Source organism: Gopherus flavomarginatus, chromosome 7, assembly GCF_025201925.1.
Source record: "Gopherus flavomarginatus isolate rGopFla2 chromosome 7, rGopFla2.mat.asm, whole genome shotgun sequence".
Lineage (NCBI taxonomy): Eukaryota > Metazoa > Chordata > Testudines > Testudinidae > Gopherus > Gopherus flavomarginatus.
This window is the reverse complement of record NC_066623.1, coordinates 80,236,411-80,259,727: the sequence shown is the minus strand read 5'-3', so window position 1 is coordinate 80,259,727 and position 23,317 is coordinate 80,236,411. Positions and strand designations below refer to the sequence as shown.

Sequence of the window (23,317 nt, the reverse complement as noted above, 5' to 3'; positions counted from 1 at the left end):
AGGTTATCCAGAATGAGTGGGATACCTGAAGACTTATGAGACGGCTGCCTGGCTGCCTACTATGAGTCTATGTTTCCTTGTAGTTAGGTAGCAGGTTCTAGTTGAGATGTTCCTACAAGACCTGATAGTTAGTGATATGGAACTGTAAGCTCATAGAAGAAAAGATCTTTCTCCCTAAAAGGCCCCACCTCTTTAAGGCCTTATCAGCTGGAGTTGTCTTGGAATGCTGTAACCTTGCTCTCTGCTGGCTGCATGTACCTCCAGGGAGTTGGGTGCTAGGTGGGAGAAGAGAAATTGAGCATCTTTGATGGAGATGAAGTAGTGCCTGTTGGCTCTCCTAGGCATATTGGCACATGCGGCTGAGGTGTGCCAGACCTTACAACAGCCTTGTTAAACAGTAGCACCATCCTGCTCTGACTTGTAGGCTGCAGAATATCTAAGAGCCAATGTTGGATGTCCTGAATCTCCTCGAATGATATCTGGAGGTCTTTGGAAATGTGAAGGTACAGGGGGGATCTCCCTGGCTTGAAACACAATGAAGACTCATAGCCTTCTCCATAAGGTGTTTTCTTAATCTAATCTTTTTTCTAATCTAATTTCTTAATCATGAGTTTATGATGGCAATGAGTGACATATGCTGCACTTTGCAGCAATTGTCGCCTCCCCAGACAGCAGAGATAATGTTGGTGCTTGTCGTTCACAGAAAAGGAGCAGAGGGAGGAGACACAGTTCTTGAACCTTGGGACTCCGAGCACATCCCAAGCTCTTAGAACAAAAGCTATCTATACTAATTATACTAAGAACTCTAACTATGCTAATATGAACTATAAGCTATTTACAAATTTATTTGCAGAGTAATAATAGTAAAAGCTGGAGAAACCCATGGACAGAGGGATTCAGGGATTCTGACTCAGGCCATGTGGCAGTAAGAAGGAACTAGGGAGGTATTGGTTTGCACTGCCCCTTATGACCTTGATTTGAAGCATGAGGTGAACTACGGTGTATATTCAGGCCAAAGGACACCACTTGCTACAAATTCTGGACTTGGGTGCATGGCATGCATGCGCACCCATGTGTGGAGTACACATAGGGACCAGCACTCAGTGAAGAAAGTACAGTTACACAAAGAGAAATACAGTGAAACTATTAAGTGGGCTTAACTGACTGAGTCTATTAGCTGTTTGGACAAATAGTATTTTTCAGGATGGAGAATTCTGAAAACTAAAAAAATGGATGTTAAAAACCCCATGAAATTTGGTCTTATTCCAAAATGCTACATCATGGTAAATAAATTTTGGCCATATTATACATATAAAATCATGATTTTATATCTCTATATCTACATCACCAACTGCTCTTTTAGATAGATACACATTTACAGCATTCACTTTGTACGTTAATAAACATAATAGAGCAAAATTGTATAGACAACCTTAAATAGCAAGCACTATGATTACTCTAAATATTTTAAACAATCTGTTTCATACTAGCTTTTATTAATATTTGTTACTGCTTTGAGCAATAAAGCTGCAAATCAATATGATTGTATAGTACATGCATTTGAGTTTGTTACCTTCCTGGGCAGCCACTGCAATATTCACAATATCAGTGACATTTGGGGTCAGCTTTGCGAAGAAAGGAATCTGAACAGCTTGTCTAACCCAGCGACAGATGTTTCGGACTAGCTCTGGATTCTGTTCAAATAGGGCAGATAAATATAGGACATATTTAAAAGTAATATGATTTAAATGTACAGATATGTAATAGCAAAACTTTCTGACAATCTGCTGTACTGTGGTTTTCTGAAATTACACTTCACAATTGCATCTTGTCTCATTAGTTAACTTAGGTTAACACAGTACAAGTGAACTGAAAATCCATTACAGAAGAGTTAGATCACATAAAACAAAGTAAAAGAAATCTTTACCAAGAGACAAAGATACCATAGAATGTTCACTTGCCAATGGGATAAAATAAAACTTCAGGCAACAAGAATTTATTTAACTCATTTTTATAAAAATAATCTTTTTGCTATATTGTGTCTCATTCCACATAAATAATCACTGTTCTATGAAATAACACCATTCTGAACCTTCCTGCCCTTATGCATTTCAGATTTCTATACACTCCATTAATTCAGAATATAGATCAGGATGGCAAAAAGTTTAATGAAAAATCAGAATCTTGTCTTTTAAAGCTAGAAATAGAAATCTTCACGCTTTGGCTTCTTATGCTTGCCAGGCTCACTTCAGTGGTGGTAGTGTTCTTTGATTCTGGCCTATGCAATAAGTGTGGGTGGGTGGTTTTTAAATATAACATTTAGTACAAGCTTTTCCCCCGACACTTACTGATAATGCTTTTTAATAAGTTATTCTCAGATTTGGAACTCATTTTTTGACTTTGCTAATCTGATTCAGGTGTGTTAATACGTTTTCAGAAAAACTAAAAGTTGCTATTACAAGATGCAGTATAAACTTGTTACCGGTGGATAGTTTATTTGCAATCCTAGCTATTGTTTACATATACTAATTCTTTATTTTCGGCACAGATCCTGAAATGTGTCATATATAAGATGCTTCTCATTTGGATATTAATTGCAACAGATATCTAATATTGTCATTGCTATGAGAATATGATGTGCTTAAGACGAGGCTACATTATAAAGTTCAGTTGACTTTGAAGTTGTCAGTTTAAAAAATCCTGGCCTCCTGCATAGGAAAAAATTGCCATTGCTTTTTTCATTTAGCCTTGAACAATTAAATATAAACATTAAAACAATATATACAGCACATCTACACAGCATACAATGACTTTTCATGAACAGAAAAATCATGAAACTTAGCTCTGCAAATTCCAACTAATAAAAATGGTGATTTACCCGACACATGCAACTTTCATGCAATATTTATAACAGCTGCATTGGATTATGAAAGAAGTTGCATCTTTGTGAGTTTCATTTCTCAGTTATAAACCTCCTTAGGCCCAGTGAAGAAAGAGAACCTCTAGAAGGATGATGTTAATTCTTTCCCGTAGACATTCTGACAATAATGTAAAAGATGTTTGCACTATATAACTCATAATCACGGCCTAATAGCGCTTGCCATGCTACCATAAAAGTCTCACTCCAACACACTTAAGCTTTTAAACATATATCAGTCCTTTTAATTCACCTTGAACAGATCGTTACATCCATGTTTACCTCATCCTCATCCTAGCCATTAAAATTTGCTAGTGTGTTTCTTGAAATAAATATTCATGTCACCTTCTTTTAGTTAACCTGGGCTTTTCATAAGGTGCAAAATAAGAATAGTTACATGCTACCTCAATGTCTAGATTTAGAGGTTGGAATTTGAATTATTACTATTAGACCTCCAGCAGCAAACATCCACCCTACATGACCTGTTTAATAAATGCCATTAAAACGCATCAAATACTCAGATTCCAGAATCTAAATTTTCATTAAAAAAAAAAACAAAACCAAAAACCGCAGATTTTTGCCTACAGTACTTGGTTGTAAAGATAGCCTTCCAAATGAACTGTGCATAAACTGATACCCTCTTGTCTTTCTGAGTCTGCTGATAGCTTGAAACATTAGTTCTGTATACTCCCCATCCCTTGGTATTGGGTGAGGATGTTGAACCTAAATTCCAGTAATGACACTTTGGTGTTAGCATTAATAATTTAATTAATGGAAAATGGAAGGGGGTAGCAGCAAAGCCCATGAAGACCAGGAACTGGGAGTTATTTCAGGGAAGGAAATACAGATAGGAGAAAAGAGGAGTCATAGAAAACAGAGAAGAGAAAGAAAGATGGGGAAAGAAGAGGAACAAAGTGGAGGTATAGTGGTAGTCCTCACAGTAAGGATGTTTAATCAAGGGAGCGGAGGAGATGTGGCTTGAGAAACAGGAATAGGATGAAAAGAAAAAATATTTAATGACCACAGGTTCTTTTTACAGCCAGACAAATGCATTTTGGGAACATTTGGAAGACAATTCATATACATTTGCCATTTTAAAATGAGAATATATTTGTCAGAAAACTAGAAGCCACAGCAGAAATTACCCCAGGAATTTCAGAAAGAAACTGTACTGTTCAATACAGTACATTAGCTAATCTTGCCTAATTAAAATTACATAAAATGGACCAAACTTTACAGTCGTCACTCAGTCCTTAATTACTTTAATGGCAGCAGTTTTGCCTGTATAAAGACAGGCTAAGGACTGAAGGATTTGGGCCACTGCAGTTACAGAAAGTGCAGAGTGTGACTTCTGCCAGCCAAAATCCTGAATGCGGTTACTCAGTAATGCACACTTATTTAGAAGTGCAGGACCTGTCATGCTGGATCATGCCAGTGATTCATCTAAATGCATAATCCTGTCTCTGATAACAGTCAATTTCAGATGTTTCAGAGTAAGATGCTAGACACCATGTAGGAGATCTGCTTACGAGGACCTTTCTTCCCAGCTCTTATCAATTACAAGCTATCTTATGCCCTGTAGTGCAAGGTTTTAGTTACATTAGGTAAGATAAAAACATTTTAAAGTCTGTCAATATCATTTATATTAATCTCTAATTCTTTTTTGAATACCACAAAGCTCTTCCATTAAGGATATATTATGGCAATGAGCTTTACAGGTTAATCGTTCAGTTTGTTTTAAAAAAAAATCCTTTTAACAATTTTACATTTTGTCTTTCGATTTCATTGTATCCCTTCTCCTTACATTATTCTTATTACAGACAAGTTAAGATGGTTTTGGAATTAGCACTTATCATGGTTACAGGGAAAGCTGCGCATTACACAGGTTTTGCTATCTTCAACCTTCTCAGTTTGAAGCACACTGTCCTACCACTCCAGGACTGAGTCTCTGGGCTGCAGCCCCCATTTACCAACCCTGATGCACAACAGGACCAACTGTGTTTGGCACCTGTTAACACTTCTCCTCCAGGAGGACCTGGTGACAGTGGCTGATTAAAGTGACTGAAAACCAGCTCCTTCAAACACCACAGCATTATCTATTCACCCCAAAAGTTGATAGCACTCAGAGCACAGGGTAAAAACAATAAAGGTTTGTATGCATATTTCCCTTCATCTAAATCTTAATCTTTCCTTGCATGCTTTGTAAATTCCATTCAGTCCTGTTATCTCCATCTCTAGGTTGAGAGAAGCAGACTTGCACTCTGAATTCTTTTCCTTCTCATTGTTTCCCTTCAGGGCAGCTGCTGACAGTCCACTCAACCCTCTTCTTCCCTAGGCTTAGCATATTTCAGATTTAGCATCTCCTATATTCCTTGGTTTGGCCTAGGAAGAGTAAACTTTGTCAGCCCAGGTGGAGCCAGGCCAGGAGTATTCCCCGACTAATAGTTTCCCCACTGTTTCCCCCACAAAGGCATTCTCTGTAATCGTACTTATCTTTGCCATTTCTTCATTTCTACCACTTGCTGTCTCCTTTGATTTAACTTATGCAGCCAGGCAGGATAATATCACACAGGAAAACTAAGGCGCATGTGAAATTTATAAAAATTAATGCACAAAACTCCCTCAATCTGGATAGTAAATAAGTTTCACTAAGTAGTGTGGGTACCTTTAGGACAAGGAAGAATGGCTTGTATGGTGCAAGATAGGGAAACAGCAAGATGGAGCTAACGAAAATGAGACTTAACATAACCAGGACCCCTGCCCCCTCTGGAGCTCCACGGATGGAGTGCTTGCAAGACTGTGCCACTACATTTTAATTTTTAGAAATTTATTCACCTAACTCTACATAATTCAACAATCTACCATGGAGAGTGTCAGCAAGGAAGCTCAGAGTGGGCCCAGCACATCTAAGACACTCCTCCTCTTCTAGAGACTTCCTCTAAGCACCACACAGGAAAGAGACTCTGGTTTTGGTCTTGTTTGTTGTGACTGTTAGAGGTGAATGGGGGGATTGCAGTAACTCCCATACTATTGTTGGATGGGGGCAGACATGATTAGGATCCATATAGGGAAGCTTGGGAGATGGAGGCATATTCATTTCCCTAGACTCCCCCTTCATCCAGGACAGCTGCTCACCGAGAAGATCTGGGTTTTCCTTGATCCTTCTTCCACAGTGCACCAAGCCAACAGGATTTGTTGGTCCAGTGTGTAGCCAATTTACATAATGTATGTGGCTATCACTCTTCTTCCCTGCAGATAAACCAGGGTTAGGATTTAGCCTTTATAAGACTGGGATTTTAAGAATTACCATTTTAAAGTTTCATGGTATCTGCGTTTGATGATTCACTCTCTTGCTCTTGCTTCCAACATTTCATAAGAAAAGCAAAGGGGTTCACTTTAATCATTGCAAATTGATATCTTCAGAGCCTCTTTCCAGTATCCAAGTTCTGCTTTTCAGATTACTATTCCTCTGTTCCATGTGATATAGAAAAAAGTAATCTCTTCTCCTCCCACCTCTGGGATGTCCAAAATTACCTTCATAAAATTGAATCCACCTAAATTTCATAGTACCTAATTACAGAGTTGCAATTAATCACTACAGCAAAAGAGACATCATTTGTGAATTTCACAGCTAATCTTATTGTATCCTCTTATCCTAGCAAGGGGCTTTTTAGTTTATGCACTTGTCCCATTTCAAACTTAATTAAAACAAACAATTTATTTAAAGCCTGTCAAATTAGGGGGAAAATTTCCCAAGGTGGGAGACAAATAACCCTCTTCTTATAGTCTGAGTAAAATATTTCCTCATTTCTCAGGAAATTTGACAGAGAGAATTCAGTCAACATCTTCCACCAGCCACAGCTGTCAAAAGAGACAGCAAAGAGGGAGCTTAACCGAATGCAGGAGTGATGATACTCACAGTTATACATGTAGTTATTTATGAATGTTGGGTAAAATTTTCTGAAGTGCCCAAGGCCTAGCTCTTAAAAAGGCAGTTAGGTGCCTAAAACCCAGGGAAATCAATAGGAGTTAGATGACAAAATACCTTTCTGCATGCAGAAAATCGCAGCCTCAAATTTAGAAGGAGATTTTGAAAATCTTTGCACTTTATATTTGAAGACTTATTCCCCCTCTCAGCCTTCTCTTCTTTAGACTAAACAGGCCTTATTCTTTCAATCTCTCCTCACAGGTCATGTTTCCTAGAATTCCTATCATATTTGCTTCTCTCCTCTGAACTCTCTCCAATTTGTTCACATCTTTTTTAAAGTATGGTGCCGAAAACTGGATACAATACTCCAACAGGGGCCTCACCAGCACAGAGGAGAGTAGAACAATTACCTCAGGTGCCTTACATGTGACACTCCTGTTAATACAACCTCTTGTATAACATGGTTATTCTCAATTTTTAAAAAAATCACCTTTCTTACTCACACAAAGACAATACCATTTAAAGATCATGCCCATATAAACTCACATTAAAACAACAGAGGCTTGCCTGAGTAAGGAAAGAGTAAAAACTGAAGAAGAGCATCAGGATTTAGCCCTATAATTCTTATTCTCTTAATTACCCTATAAAAACCAAGGAAAAGACTAGATTCTAGCTTTGTTTTCAGTCTTAAAAGAAATAAAGCCCCAACATATAGGTAAAGCAGGGTGTCTTGACTTGAGCAGGTGTTGTTCAGATCGGTCACTTTTAAGTTCCACTCTGCAAAGCCTAACAGAGATAGATTCTCTCCTTTTCCCAATCATACCAACTATCATTGGACAGCATCAGGGACGGCTCCAGTCACCAGCTCAGCAAGCAGGTGCTTGAGGCGGCCAAGGGGAAGAGGCAGCACGCTGGGCTCTTTGGCAACGGGTCCCTCAGTCCCTTTCGGAGGGAAGGACCTGTCGCCGAATTGCTGCCGAAGAAGAAAGCGGCAGGGTGGAGCTGCCGCCAAAAGGCCACCGATTGTGACTTTCCCCGTCGCCCGCCGCTTGGGGCAGCAAAAACCCTGGAGCCGACCATAGACAGAATCAAGTCACTTTGGATTAGGACCAAGCTTTTTGTCATGGCTGAGTTGAGACATCAAAGCTCTGAGTCCCATTCTATCATCAGAAGAAACAGCAGCAGCTTCTAAGACGTTGCCAGAACTGGACAGTGACTCTACTGGTGTTCAGAAACAAATCCTGCATGTATGTAGCTAATTTAGAGACTTTATAACAAAAGACGGTTACTCACCTTTGTAACTGTTGTTCTTCGAGATGTGTTGCTCATATCCATTCCAGTTAGGCGTGCGCGCCCCGCGTGCACCTTCGTCAGAAACTTTTTACCCTAGCAACTCCAGTGGGCCGGCAGGTTGCCCCCTAGAGTGGCGCCGCCATGGCGCTCGATATATACCCCTGCCGGCCCACCCGCTCCTCAGTTCCTTCTTGCCGGCTACTCCGACAGTGGGGAAGGAGGGCGGGTGTGGAATGGATATGAGCAACACATCTCGAAGAACAACAGTTACAAAGGTGAGTAACCGTCTTTTCTTCTTCGAGTGATTGCTCATATCCATTCCAGTTAGGTGAATCCCAAGCCTTACCTAGGTGGTGGGGTCGGAGTGAGAAGTCGTGGCATGGAGCACTGCAGAGCCGAAAGCCGCGTCATCTCTGGACTGCTGGACCAGGACGTAGTGGGAAGCGAAGGTGTGGACCGATGACCAGGTCACTGCCCGACAGATCTCTTGGATGGGCATGCGGGCAAGGAAAGCCAGCGATGACGCCTGTGCCCTGGTAGAGTGCGCAGTCACACGGCCCGTAGGGACGTGAGCCAAGTCATAGCAGGTCCTGATACAGGACGTTACCCATGAGGATATCCTCTATGAGGAAATGGGAAGCCCCTTGATTTGGTCCACTACTGCCACGAAAAGCTGGGGGGATTTGCGGAACGGTTTGGTCCTCTCCACATAAAACGCGAGAACCCGATGGACATCAAGTGAGTGGAGTTGTTGCTCCCTGCGTGATGAATGAGGCTTCGGGAAAAAGACGGGGAGGAAGATCTCCTGGTTGACGTGAAAGGCTGAGACCACCTTGGGGAGAAAGGCAGGGTGTGGTCTCAGCTGCACCTTGTCTTTATGGAAGACCGTATATGGAGGATCTACCGTGAGGGCCCGGAGTTCCGACACCCGTCTAGCTGAGGTGATGGCCACTAGAAAAGCAGTCTTCCAGGAGAGATAGAGCAGGGAGCAAGTCGCTAACGGCTCAAAAGGAAGGTCCATTAGCCGAGCCAGAACCAGGTTGAGATCCCAGGTAGGGGCAGGGGGTCGGACCTGGGGGTAGAGACGTGCTAGTCCCTTCAGGAATCTAGTCACCGTCGGGTGAGAGAAAACCGAGCGGCCATCCCCATCCGGATGAAAGGTGGAGATAGCCGCCAGGTGAACCTGAAGGAACGATATCGCCAGGCCCTGCTGCTTGAGGGACCAGATGTAGTCTAAAATATTGGCGACAGAAACCTCCATAGGGAGGAAACCCCTCTCCGTGCACCAACAGGAGAAACGCTTCCATTTGGCCGAGTACGTCGCTCTGGTGGAAGGCTTCCTGCTGCCCAGGAGTACTTCACGTACCGGGGTAGAGCAGCGTAATTCAGACCTAGTCAGCCACGCAGGAGCCACGCCGTGAGGTGCAGTGACTGGAGGTCCGGGTGACAGAGCCTGCCGTGGTCCTGGGTGATCAGGTCCAGGTGAAGGGGCAGGGGGACTGGCTTGGCTATGGCCAGGTCCAGCAACATGGGGTACCTATGTTGCCTGGGCCACGCTGGAGCTATCATAATCACACGGGCCCTGTCCCTGCGCACCTTCAGAAGGACCTTGTGAACCAGGGGAACGGAGGGAACGTGTAGAACAGGTGGGCCGTCCACGGGATAAGGAAGGTGTCCGCTACCGACCCGGGCTCCCGGCCCTGAAAGGAGCAGAACGCCTGGCATTTCCTGTTCCCCCTGGACGCGAAGAGGTCCACCCAGGGACAACCCCACCTCTGGAAGAGTGAGAGGGCGACGTCCGGGCGAAGGGACCACTCGTGTGAGAGGAAGGATCTGCTCAGGCGGTCTGCCAGCGTGTTCTGTACTCCGGGGAGGAAGGAAGCCGTGAGGTGAATGGAGTGGGCTATACAAAAGTCCCAGAGCCGCATCGCCTCCTGACATAGGAGAGAGGATCTCGTGCAGCCCTGCTTGTTGACATAGTACATGGTCATCGTGTTGTCGGTGAATACCGCAACACAGCGACTTCGAAGCTGATGGGAGAATGCTTGACAAGCAAGATGGACCGCTCTCAACTCCTGTATGTTGATGTGGAGGTCCACTTCCTGAGGGGACCACAGGCCCTGTGTCCTCAGGGTTCCGAGGTGGGCCCCCCAGCCCAGGTCTGAGACATTCGTTGTTAAGGGATACCGAGGGTTGGGACGGATGAAACGGGAGCCTCGCACACATGACGGACTGGTCTAGCCACCACCGGAGGGAATCCAATACTCCCTGGGGGATGGTGATAACTGTGTCCAGCGAATGTCTGGTCGGCCGGTACTGAGCGATGAGCCAAGATTGGAGGGGCCTCATGCGGAGCCGCGCATAACCTGTCACAAATGTGCAGGCCGCCATGTGGCCTAAGAGGGTTAGGCATGTCCTTATAGAGGTCAGGGGGGCCGCCTGCAAGCGTTGAATGATGGCTGACAGTGACTGGAACCTGGGCAACGGCAGAAGGGCCCTGGCCAAGGTGGAGTCCAGAACGGCCCCGATGAACTCTATCCTCTGCGTGGGGAGCAGAGTGGACTTGTCCACGTTGATAATGAGGTCCGAGGTAGCAAAGAGTCCGCTGATCCTGCGGACGTGGTTGTGAACCTGCATCTCTGATGTGCCTCGAATCAGCCAGTCGTCGAGGTAAGGGAACACGTTAATGCAACTGCGCCGAATATATGCGACGACGACTGCCATGCATTTCGTGAATACCCTCGGGGCCGTGGAGAGGCCAAACAGGAGGACCGCGAATTGGTAATGATGGCGGTCGACCATGAACCGAAGGAAACATCTGTGTTGCAGCAATATGGCGATATGAAAGTAAGCGTCCTGCATGTCGAGGGTGGCGTACCAGTCTCCAGGATCCAGAGATGGGATAATGGTCCCCAGGGATACCATGCGGAACTTCAACTTCACCATATGTTTGTCGAGGATAGGTCTGAGGCCTCCTTTGGCCTTGGGGATCAGAAAGTAGCGGGAATAAAACCCCTTGCCCTTCTCGTTCTCTGGAACCGCCTCTATGGCTCCTTTGTCGAGGAGCGTCTGCACCTCCTGGTGGAGGAATTGCTCGTGAGAGGGGTCCCTGAAGAGGGCCGAGGGTGGGGGTGGGAGGGAGGGTAAGACGTAAACTGCAGTCTGCACAGTGCGTAAGACCCAGCGGTTGGATGTTATTTGGGTCCACGCCTGGAGGAAAAACGAAAGGCGGTTGGAAAATGGGGGGGAAGGATCCATGGGGGAAACTGGTACCGCGCCCTCGGGCGCACCTTCAAAACGAAGGTTTGGGCCCAGGTGGGGCTTTGGAGGAGCCCTGGTTCTGGCCCCCTTGGTTGCCCGACTGTCTGCGCCTGCCATTTCTGCCACGGCGCCTATTGAGGTCCTGCTGCTGGCGGAACTGGGGATACGGCCGGCGCTGCTGCTGTTGTTGCGGCCAGAAGAGTCTGCACTGTGTCCCGGGCGTGTGCATCCCTAGGGAGCGCATGATGACCCGATTGTCCTTCACGCTTTTTAGCCTGGGGTCTGTCTTCTCCGAGAACAGGCCCTGACCTTCGAACGGGAGGTCCTGGATGGTATATTGGAGCTCCGGTGGAAGGCCAGAAACCTGAAGCCAGGAGATGCGGCGTATTGTAACCCCTGAGGCGAGGGTTTGAGCGGCCGAGTCTGCTGCGTCCAAGGAGGCCTGCAACGAGGTCCTTGCGACCTTCTTGCGCTCGTCAAGAATTGCTGCAAATTCTTGACGTGCATCCTGTGGCAACAGCTCCTTAAACTTATCCGCTGCCACCCAGGAGTTATAGGCGTAGCAGGTAAGGAGGGCTTGTTGGTTGGAGACCCTGAGCTGGAGGGCACCCGCCGAATAGACCTTGCGGCCTAGGAGGTCCATACGCCTCGCCTCCTTGGACTTGGGTGCTGGGGCCTCTTGTCCGTGACGTTCCCTCTCGTTCACCGATTGCACTATGAGGGAGCACGGTGTCGGGTGAACATGGAGGTACTCATAACCCCTGGAGGGAGCCATGTATTTACGCTCCACGCCTCGTGCAGCAGGAGGGATGGAGGCCGGCGACTGCCAGATGGTATTGGTGTTGGCCTGGATAGTCCTAATAAAGGGCAGGGCGACCCTGGTGGGAGTATCTGCGGAGAGGATGCTCACCACGGGATCTTCGATCTCAGAGACCTCCTCAGCTTGCAGGTTTAAGTTCTGCGCTATGCGCCTGAGGAGGTCCTGGTGCGCCCTGAGGTCGAGTGGGGGAGGGCTGGTGGAAGATGTGCCTGCCACTGCCTCATCGGGAGAGGACGATGAGGAGACCCCTGGCAAAAGAGCGTCCATGGGGGGCTCTGTCTGAATCCGCGCCTCTGACTCCGGAGGGAGCTCAGGGTCCTGCTGGTTGGACCTGTCCTCCCCTTCTGGAGAGGGAGGGGGGCGAGACAGCGATGCCTCCGGCGCCCTGGGCTTGGTGGTACGCCCAGGGTGTCCAGAACCCCCACTGCTGCGGTCCCTGGTCCTGTGGAGGAGGGTCCTGAAAGAGGGCTGCGTGTCTGTCTGTGTCCAGTGCATATACACTGTCTGTCTGTGACGAGACAGACGGCTGTCTGGAAGGCCATGGAAGGGCCGAACGCAGCTGGTAGGGATCCCTTAGTCCTGACGCCGAAGATGTTCTTGGTGCCGGGGACCGGTACCGGGAATCATACCGGTGCCGGGATCGGGACCGGGACCTGCCTCTGACTCGGTGCCGGGATCGGGACTGGGACCTGCCTCCGACACGGCACTGGGAGGCCGATCGGGACCGGGACCTGCCACCGACGCGGTGCCGGGAGGTCGACCAGGACCGGGACCTGCCATCAGCTCGGTGCCAGGAGGTCGACCGGGGAGTTGATCGCCGATGGGAACGGTTCCTAGAGTCCCGGTGCCGGTAGCGGTGACTTGATCCAGACCGGGACTGTTTGGAGGATGACTGGCGCCGCGAGTGCGACCGGTACCGCCAAGGGGAGCGGTGCCGGGACAGCGAGCGGCGCCGGGAGCGAGAGCGTCCATGGCGTCGGGACCTCGACAGCGATCGGTGCCGGCTGGGTGAGTCCTGAGACGGCGCTCTCATCGTCGTCGGCTTGCCTCTGGATACAACCCGCACCGGGGGTACCGGGGGTTGAGGCTGGGTTGGCTCTGTAAGAGCAATCAGGTCCCGTGCCGAAGCGAAAGTCTCCGGCGTCGATGGGACCAATAGCTCAACCCCAGATCTTATGGGGGAGCTAGGAGGGACCGGACTCGACAGGATCCCTGCTGGTGGTGCCGTCGCCGAGGTAGGTGCCGGGTGCTCCACTCGAGTCTGCCTGGATGGAGTCGCAGACTTCGAAGGCCTTGCTTCGGGTCCCGGTGCCGGGGAAGGACAGTGCTGGGGTGTCTTTCCGGTGCCGGAGTGTCGGAGTTACCGGGGTCAGTGCCGCTTCCATAAGGAGAATCCTTAATCTCTGGTCCCTCTCCTTTTTTGTCCTAGGCTTAAAAGCCTTGCACATGCGGCACTTGTCCGAAATGTGCGATTCCCCCAGGCACTTTAGGCAAGCATCATGGGGATCACTGGTTGGCATCGGCTTCTTACAGGCCGAGCATTGTTTGAAGCCTGGCGAACCAGGCATGGGCCCGGTGCCGGGTGCCAGGAAGGGCTACGGCCCAAACCCGCTAATAAGTATTTACAACTATTTACAAACAACAATTAACTAACTATACTTTTATAACTATTTACTACTAACGACAACTATGAACCGTAAAACGAAGGAGAGCTAGGGACGTGGAGGACAGCAATGCCGCGCTCCACAGTTCCAACGAACGACACGGCGGTAAGAAGGAACTGAGGAGCGGGTGGGCCGGCAGGGGTATATATCGAGCGCCATGGCGGTGCCACTCTAGGGGGCAACCTGCCGGCCCACTGGACTTGCTAGGGTAAAAAGTTTCCGACGAACATGCACGCACGGCGCGCACACCTAACTGGAATGGATATGAGCAATCACTCGAAGAAGAATACTCAGCTCCAGTACAAAGCCTCAGCTCAAAATCCAGTGCAGCATTAAAAAAATACTGTTCTCTAAATTCATAAAAGATTATGATAGAAAACAGGATTTCCGAATAAGCTTCAGTTCAAGCACATCCCCATCTTCAATCTTCTTAATTTTATTCAATCTTGTAACTCCGTCTAGTTTGCCCTCTCTCCTGAACAACTAATTTAATTTTTGGGAGGTGCCAGAAATAAAGTCTGTTTCATTACAATGTTTCATCTTATAATTAACAATTTTGATATAGGTCATCTTGAAAAACATTATTTTGATCCCCTCCCTTCTCTAAGTTTTCAAACAGCTTTTTTGTAGGGTTTCATAAATATGTGATAAATACTTTGTTTACCATCTTTCCCCATTACAATTTCAACAATTTAAACTAGAGAAAAAAATACTACAGCATTTTTTACTTGCGCACAATATTGCAGCTGCACAATAGAACACTTAGCAGTTAAAAAAAAACACATCAGACTATGCTTCACATTTTAACGTATCTCCTCTAATAGCTGCCAATATTAACAAAGGTCAGTATCCAAACTCAAGAATACATTTATCAAAGTGATGCATGGGAGCTCTACTTTGAATTCCTTGTTAGCAGGATTTGTGCAGAAAACTCCTACACATTGCTTTGAAAATGTATGATAGACAGACTAGAAATTAACGAACTTGAAGACAAGGTCAAAAATCAGCACAAAAGTTTTGACTGACTAAATACACAAAAGTCTAAAATATAGATTAGCGTTGAGAGTTGAAGCAATAATAAGAGGATTGTCAGTAGCAAAAACAGGGGTAGCTCAAAACGTTTTAAGTTGCCTTTATTTAGTAGCCTTTACAATTATTCCCTTTTTCAGCACATGTAAAGACTTTCTTGTTTGGGTTTTTTTTCTTCCTCACCATGAAGAAAAAGACAATTCCGTTTATTTTGATGACAGAGCCTTGCTTCTACATAGACTGTGGAACCATGCTACATTTCATTAGTCCAGATTTAGCTTTTTAAATTTAAAAATGTGAAAAACCCCAAACATACCAATGTTTATAAAACAAACTAATTTTAAAATGCACCGCATTCCCTTAATCTTAAATAGAGTTATTTAATTTCCACAGCCATCTTCTATGCATTCGGAAAGGCTTCCCTTTCTTTGACTGTGATAGATCAGGTAGGACTGGTAACTACCATTTAAAGCTATTGATTTCACTCAACACTAGAGGACCAAAATTCAACCATTATTCTCGTCAGTTGTCACAACAAAGGTTAATAATAGTTGAATTTTGGACTGTAACAGTGAAGCAAGGATTGACAGCTGAAATTAGCAAACTGTTTCATTCAGAGATTAAGTCAATACTCAGATCCAAATATTCCAAGTTCAAAAATTGAAATAGTGCATTAAAATGTTTATAAACTATGAGGTCTGAGTGGAAACAATTATTCATCGACAATATCAGAACATTTAAGGTGATGGCTAATAAAAAAGACATTTCTCCCCTCATAGAACAACATATTTTATCTTGGTTGTTTCTATATGACCGAAATAATGCTTCTCCTATCACTGTAAAAAAGTGGTATACAGCATGATTAAACAATATTTCAACTCTTTAGTTCATGCAGAGGTTACCTGCTAGAGGGCATGAAGGTTTGATTAGGTTTATGTCGTACATGCGAAATCTTAAAGGAAAGAATACAACACTCCTTTAAATATATGAGTACTGTAGCTACAAATAGCTTTTTCTTGTAGTCAGGTAGGCAATCTCTTAGTCCCTTTACTATAAATAAATAGGTAGAATATAACAGGTACTTCAGGAAATCATAAATCTTGCATGCTCCAGTGGCAAATTAAAGAATTTAAAGTCTATGTATTGGCTAGAATTTTCCACCGGTTTTAAAAATAGTCGTCATTTGCATCTTTATTCAGTTTGGATATACTATAAATGGTCTGTCTTCAAATTAATTTCACTAACCATAGCATGAGTTAAGGCAAAATGCAAAGATAAAGCTGGAGCCTATTCTAGAAAATTCAGACATGGGCAGTGAAGCGACTAGTGAGTATACTGTTAATTCATACTTACAGTACCTAGTGCTGGCAAACAAATAAAGTCTGTAGTAAGTACCTGATATTAAGATGATGTCTACTGAGTGTAACCTTTGCTAGATAACTTCTACCAAGCGTCAGGACGAAAGATTCTAAATTGTTGAACTTTTCATATCCTCCTGCTTGTTGTTGATCACATCCTTTCTAAGAAACCTTGTCTATAGGATACCATAGGTATTAACAACTCCAATGTTTTGCACAAAGCTAGGAGCAAGGCATGTGTAATTAGTATGTTGTGATACCTAAAAACCGCTGTAATTATGTAGTCTACTGAAATGTCTCCTGAATTTTCTACATTTCATTATTATTACGATTTTCAGAGTATTAGAGGGTGACTACAAGAGTAAAAGCACATAGTCAGAAGCTTGTAAAAGAGCAGTGCTTTCCCTTCTGCTCTGTGAAGCACTTACTTCCTGTACCCTCTGTGATGGTTATAAGACAACAACATTCTCATTAAAAACAAAACAAACAAACAAACCCTCTTCTCCTGTCCTTTCCAAGTGGGCTAGTATATGACTGATGTTTTGGCCAGACTGACCTTCACTATACCTGCTATGATTTATATGGGCAGTTCCTGCTGAAATGTCTGTAATCATTATACAAATAAAAAGGAAAATAAAGGACTCTATCACCAGCGTTCTTTCACATATGCATGAACTTGAAGACAGGGTCACAATTAAGGTTTCTAAGAAAACCAATTCATAGGGAATGTTTTCCATAGACAAACCAAATGTTAGTACACAGACAACAGGTAAATGCCCTATTACCATATATAACATGATTTTAAAAAGTTCATCATATTGGTAATACTGTTAATGTTAGTATGCTATCTATATTCCAGTTCTGTGTTCTGTTTTGTGTTCTGAGTAATTCAGTTAAAAGCCCTACAAACCAATAACACTGACAATGTTGTCAAACTTCAATTTAAAATTACACAATAATGCTTTGATAATGACTTTATTAAGCTTCACATTTCTTCTAGTGTGTGTGAAAATCACAATTTTAAGGCAAATTAACAACTAGCTGCTTTAACTAGTTATTAAGTATTGTCTCGTCCAACATGATATTAAATGTATACTTTATGAGCACTCTGTTTCACAAAAATGACATTTCTATTTGGGGGGCAGGGAAAGATACATTTTAAAAACAACAACTGACTACTCCCAAGTCCTACAAGGATAATTGTAGCACTATAATAATCCAAGCACTACAATTTGGTGGTCAAGGTCTGTCTAGTAGTGAAAATACAGTGAGTTTGCTTGATCTCATGGGATTTTCAGTGAAATATATCAGGAATCAGTTGTTATGGGTATTATTTTAAAAGCAGCTTAAAAATGGGATTCAAAAGAAGAGGGAAGGGAATCATGAGAACAGACATTAAAGGAACACAAGGAGGAGGAGAAACTAGCACAGAGAAGACAAACAGGTGAAGAGAAAAGACATAGTTATAGCGGAAAATGGAATATATCTGGTAAGAATCCACAACCAGATCAAGACATTGGATTAAATGGACCACTGGTATATTGTAGCTACTGTAGTAATTCCTGTGTTCCTAGAAAGAAAGAGAGATCAGAGAAAGCAACAGAAAAAAAAATCAGAGTAAATGGAAATTGAAGCATAGCAGGCAAAAAAGATCAAGATGACATAGATGCACAAAAGCATGAAAAGTAGAGGAGGCAAAGTAGTAAAAATAGAAACTGAGAAAACAGAGTAAGAGAAGTAGATAAGGGAATAATGGAATAGGAGAAAAAGTAAGATACATACAGACTATAAGAAGAAAATGAAGATCAAGAATCAGGTTTTCGAAGGTGCATAGGAGATTTTTTGCAAGCCCAATTACATTGATACACATAAAATTAATGGGAATTGGGTGTCCGAATCCCCTAGACAGCTCTGAAAATCTCAGCTCTCATTGTGCCCCCACAAGGAGGTGGACAGGAATGCAACTTGCTCTGAAGTACAGAGTTTCAGAGCACATACACTTCTAAACACTATGCCAAAGCAGAAAGCAGCCCAGGGCTGGCTGGACTCACCCAGACGTGATCCTGAAATGCTTCATAGGTTTTACAGGGAAGAGGTGAATGGAGGTGGAGTGGTATTCTATTAGAGAAGTAGGAAAAGGGGTGCGGAAGTTGTTGGGAAGTGTCAGAGAAGGAGGAATGTTGGGATGGTTCAGATAAGAGAGAGTGGAATCATTTGTTTAGCCATACAAACTGAATTTTTGGCTGTAGAGAAAACACTAGCATTGCAAAAACCCTGTTATTTCAGAAACTGGATTTTGTACCAGTTGCTTTATAGTTTGGACAGCCTTTGGCATTAGTCTATATGGAGTCTAAAACTGTTGTCTTGATGAAGATGAATGTCTTCTGAATGGCAGTGCTGGCTTACCAGGAGATTTTTTTGCTTTACTTGACCAAGTAAACTGAGTAGCAATACAACAGCTGCTTTACAGGGGGAAGTAAATCCATGAGTCAGGATTCAGCAGCTGCAATCTAGATATGTATATCTCATAGAGCTGGAAGGGACTCTGAAAGGTCATTGAGTCCAGCCCCCTGACTTCACTAGCAGGACCAAGAACTGATTTTGCCCCAGAACCCTAAGTGGCCCCCTCAAGGACTGAATTCCCAATGCTGGGTTTAGCAGGACAATGCTCAAACACTGAGGTATCCCTCCCCCGCTAGATCACTATGCCAAAAGCAAATTGCACATCCATGGTTGGTGTTGCTCTCCCAGGGGAGGAGGGATAGCTCAGTGGTTTGAGCTTTGGCCTGCTAAACCCAGGCTTGTGAGGTCAATCCTTGAGGGGCCTATTTAGGTATCTGGGGCAAAAATCTGTCTGGGGAATGGTCCTGCTTTGAGCTGGGGGGAGGGGGTGGACTAGATGACCTCCTGAGGTCCCTTCCAACCCTGATATTCTATGATTTATGCAGTAGAACTGACATGATCATTTTAGAGTACCTACTTGTTGGCTAGTCACTTTGGGTGCACATCTAACTTTTGCCTACACTTTGGAGCAGTAACATAGAAAGGCATGTGGCACAAATACAGCACTGTGATCATCACTGGTAGACACAGTGATGAACACAGATTCCTATTGCACAGAGTAACAAAATGTAAAAGAGATTCTCAGACAGTACCTGAAATGGGGGAACTTGTAGAATAAACATTCACTTTTCATTGCTAAGAAACTTCAGTTGAGAATACTACTGTTTTAACAAGGAACCATCGGTTCTAATCCTTTATACAGTGCCTAATAGTTAAGCAATTACTTCTCTCTAAGTATTTATACAATCTCCATTGCTGGAGTGCTTGGGTACCTCCCAAGACCATACAGTTGAAAACAACAGTAATCTTTCTCTCTCTCTTGTCCTTCCTTCTGTAAGAGAAATGACTTTGATGAGGTTACTTTTAGGTCCATTTGTGTGAGAGAGGTTTTGAACATGATATGGTTAGCAGCCATTCTCCTCATGTATTCTTAAAATTGATCACAAAACACTGCTGCATTGAGTATACACATTCTCTGCTGGTGTAAACTGGCACTGCTCCACTGATGTGGGTGGAGGTGCACTGATTTTCCCCAGGAGAATATTTGGCCTAGTGCGTTTCTTCCTTTAATTCACTGATTAAAGAAAATCAAATGGGGTAAGGGAGAAAGAGAGCACACATAACCCTGCCTGCCTCCTCCCCTACACTAAACAAAGATAAAATGGGTAATACAAGTGAAAAATAAGACATAGAACTTCTGAAACAATAAGAGAAAATATTCCCACTACTGCTGTGGTGCAGTCCTATTGTTCTTTGCGTAATTTGTTGCAGTAACTGATACAAAAGTGAAGAGAGAGAACTAATGCTGCATGGAGGACTGAATGAACTATGCTGAACCAACATATCATTGTAGGGTGTAAGAGTGCTACACAAGCAGATATATAATCACATTTTGTTTGGGGGATCATCTATTTAAAATAGTTACATCTCCTTGCTGGCATAGCAGCAGTAAATTATTTTGTGATGCTGTGCACCTCAGTTAAGAAGAAGACTCATCATTTCTATTTCCAAGGGAGGGTGGTGTAAATCTAAGGGTGTCACATAGCTAGTTTTCATCTATGTAGAGTAACCAGTGGCTATCTTTTTGAAGATTTCTGCACTTTTGCATAAGGCAATGCAGGCTTTAAGCTGCTCAACTGCCCTTCTAACTGTAGGCAATATACCATAAACACAGCCAAATGGAGTTTAAGTAAAATGAAAATAAACATAGGAAAAGTTTTACAAAAGCAAGCTTCTTTTAGATATGAACTGAATAGTTAAATTACCATTTAAATTGTTGTGATCTGGATTTTGGTGCTCCCAGTACAAATGTACGTTTATGCCAATGGAAATTAACTCTCTCTCCCCCCCCCCGCCCCCAATTAAACCCTATAGCTGAATTTGCAAGATATGCATGTCATTTATTGGTAGATAGTAAGGATTAGTTGTTAGGAAATATTCATAAACAAGAGTGTCATTAACTTTAAAATGTCTGTTTATAGCACACTGGTTTTGCTCCTGCATACAATAAATGAATCTTCTCTTTAAAAATAAAATTTAGAAGCATAATGAATACTCACAGAGGTTGACCAAATGTATCTGTTTTCTCTGAACTCTTAGAAAAAGTGCACTTAGATCTCCTCACCATAATGACTACCTCTTCCCGAGTTACCAGGAAAATATTTGTGCTTCTTTTTGTCTCCCAGTCCTTCCATATCTCTAGTATGAACATTGCAAAAAATCTTTGCTAGAAATTTAGTAACACAAACTCTTTTGCTCTTTTCCCCCTCCTCATTAGACTAGTGAGAAACATCAAAACTTTTTGAAGACCTTGGATGTGAATTGTCACAGACTATCCTGTTGTTAAGTTTCTTAGTAGATGTGACATTAAATATGTTGGATCTGAGGTTCCATCTGAACAACAACAAAAAACCTTCTAAGGGAGAGAACATCAAACCTAGCTTATCAGATCAATCGCCTAATGTAACCATTTGCTTCTCCGTCTGAGAATAACTGAAGATAATGCAAGACTTTTCTGGAATAAACATGTAGAGCTCAAAGATGGGAAATGTATGGTTTTTCAATCACAATAATGGTAGCACACCTGTAATGTTCTTTTTGGGAAGATGATTTAACAAAGAATCTGAAAGAATTTTGGGATGGCTCCCAACATAAAGACTTGTTTTTATGAAGAGAAAAAATCTGTAGTGAAATCTTATCAGCAATCAGTGATAATATGGGGGAAAAAAACAATGCCTAACTTTAACAAGGTCTTCTGGATTGAAATGTGAGCACTGTCACTTTCAGTACTCAGGTGGGTTTATCATTTGTATTAACTGTTGTCAAACTATAATTACTACAGGACTAAGCTAAGATGAATGATGAACATGGGAAAAATACTGTAGTTTTAAAAATGACACATTGTACCTGGTGGTCTATATATTTACTATTATATAAACATTGAAGGGCTACATTACTATTATGCTGAGGAAGTCGGCACAGTAGCACTACATAATGAATGATAAAGTTTCTGTTGACATTCTTAACAGTATCAATAGGCCTTACCAAATTCACAGCCATGAAAAACACGTCATGGACTGTGAAATCTAGTCTTTTCTGTGCTTTTATCCTATACATGGGGGAGACCAGCGTTTCTCAAATTAGGGGTCCTGACCCAAAAGGGAGTTGCAGGTGGTTGCACGGTTATTTCAGGGGGGTCATGGTATTACCACACTTACTTCTGCACTGCCTTCGGAGCTGTGGGTGGCCAGAGAGCGGCAGCTGTTGGCCGGATGCCCTGCCAGAAGCAGAGAAGCAGTAAAGGTGGCAATACCATACTATGCTACCCTTACTTCTGTGCTACTGCCTTCAGAACTGGGTGGCTGGAGAGTGCTGGCAGCTGACTGAGGGCCCAGCTCTTCAGGCAGCAGTGCAGAATTAAGGATGGCAATACCATACCATGCCATCCTTACTTCAGCGCTGCTGCTGGTGGCGGAAGCTCTGCCTTCAGAGCTGGGCTCCCGGCCAACAGCCACCGCTCTGCAGCTGCCCAGTTCTGAAGGCAGAGCCACTGCCAGCAGCAGCACAAAAGTAAGGGTAGCAGTACTGCAACCCCTCCTACAATAGCTTTGTGGCCACCCCACAATTTGGGGTCCATACCCCTACAATTACAACACCGTGAAATTTCAGATTTAAATAGGTGAAATTTACAATGTTTAAAATCCTATGACCATGAAATTGACCAAAATGGTCTGTGAATTTGGTAGGGCCCTAAGTATAAACAGACTCCGATATATATGTAAATTGTTATAAAAGAAATACAAACTAAAACTTTATTACCATTAACCAGTGTTAATAAATGAAACTGAAATTTAACACATGCTTTAAGTAATATATTGGCAGCAATACAGATGTCTCTTAAAATTACTCTTTGGTAAAGTAAACTATTAAGGTGTCAGAATGTCTTGATTAATGGCTTGGAATTAACATTACATAAAAAGCTGAGTGTCATAATGCAGCATGAACAAATGACCATTTTTAGGCCAAACTCGCCTCCTTGTTCTCTAAATAAACCTGGAAATAATTCTTAAAATGTACTGGGGTGTAAAACAATAGAGGTGGCAGAGGTTGGGCAATAAATAGGGCAGAGAAAAATGGAACCAATTCCCAGATTTCTAGACATGGCCCAATTCCCACAAATTGTACAGACTGAAATGAGAAGCAAATGTAGACAGTGTGATTAACATTTAAGAAAAACACATCAACCTTTATCACATTTAAGACAGCTAAAATACATATATACTTTCCTAGTATTATCTTTCCATGTAAGCAAGCAACTGCTGTAGTTATCCCAAGGATATTATGCAATCATGAATGAGAAGGGAGGAAGCCCAAAGGACAATCTCTCTGTGCTATGAAGAAAGTTCGAGAACTCCTGATCGACGGAATGAACAGTATAGCTCTATGGTCTCAAACCCCACCTTGTTGTTTTCCCTGAGAGCATCC

General features: G+C 43.5%; 1 protein-coding gene across 3 annotated transcripts in view; it reads right to left on the bottom strand.

The window, feature by feature from the left end:
* DPYD (dihydropyrimidine dehydrogenase) overlaps window positions 1-23,317 on the bottom strand; it is a 616,437-nt gene that overhangs the window by 114,211 nt on the left and 478,909 nt on the right. For all 3 annotated transcript variants that reach the window (XR_007775327.1, XM_050960937.1, XM_050960938.1), the window contains exon 17: window positions 1,574-1,694. Coding sequence is in view for 2 of the 3 variants with exons in the window: in XM_050960937.1 (XP_050816894.1) it covers window positions 1,574-1,694 (121 nt within the window). In the remaining variant the exon portion in view is untranslated. The remainder of the gene's footprint in view (window positions 1-1,573; window positions 1,695-23,317) is intronic.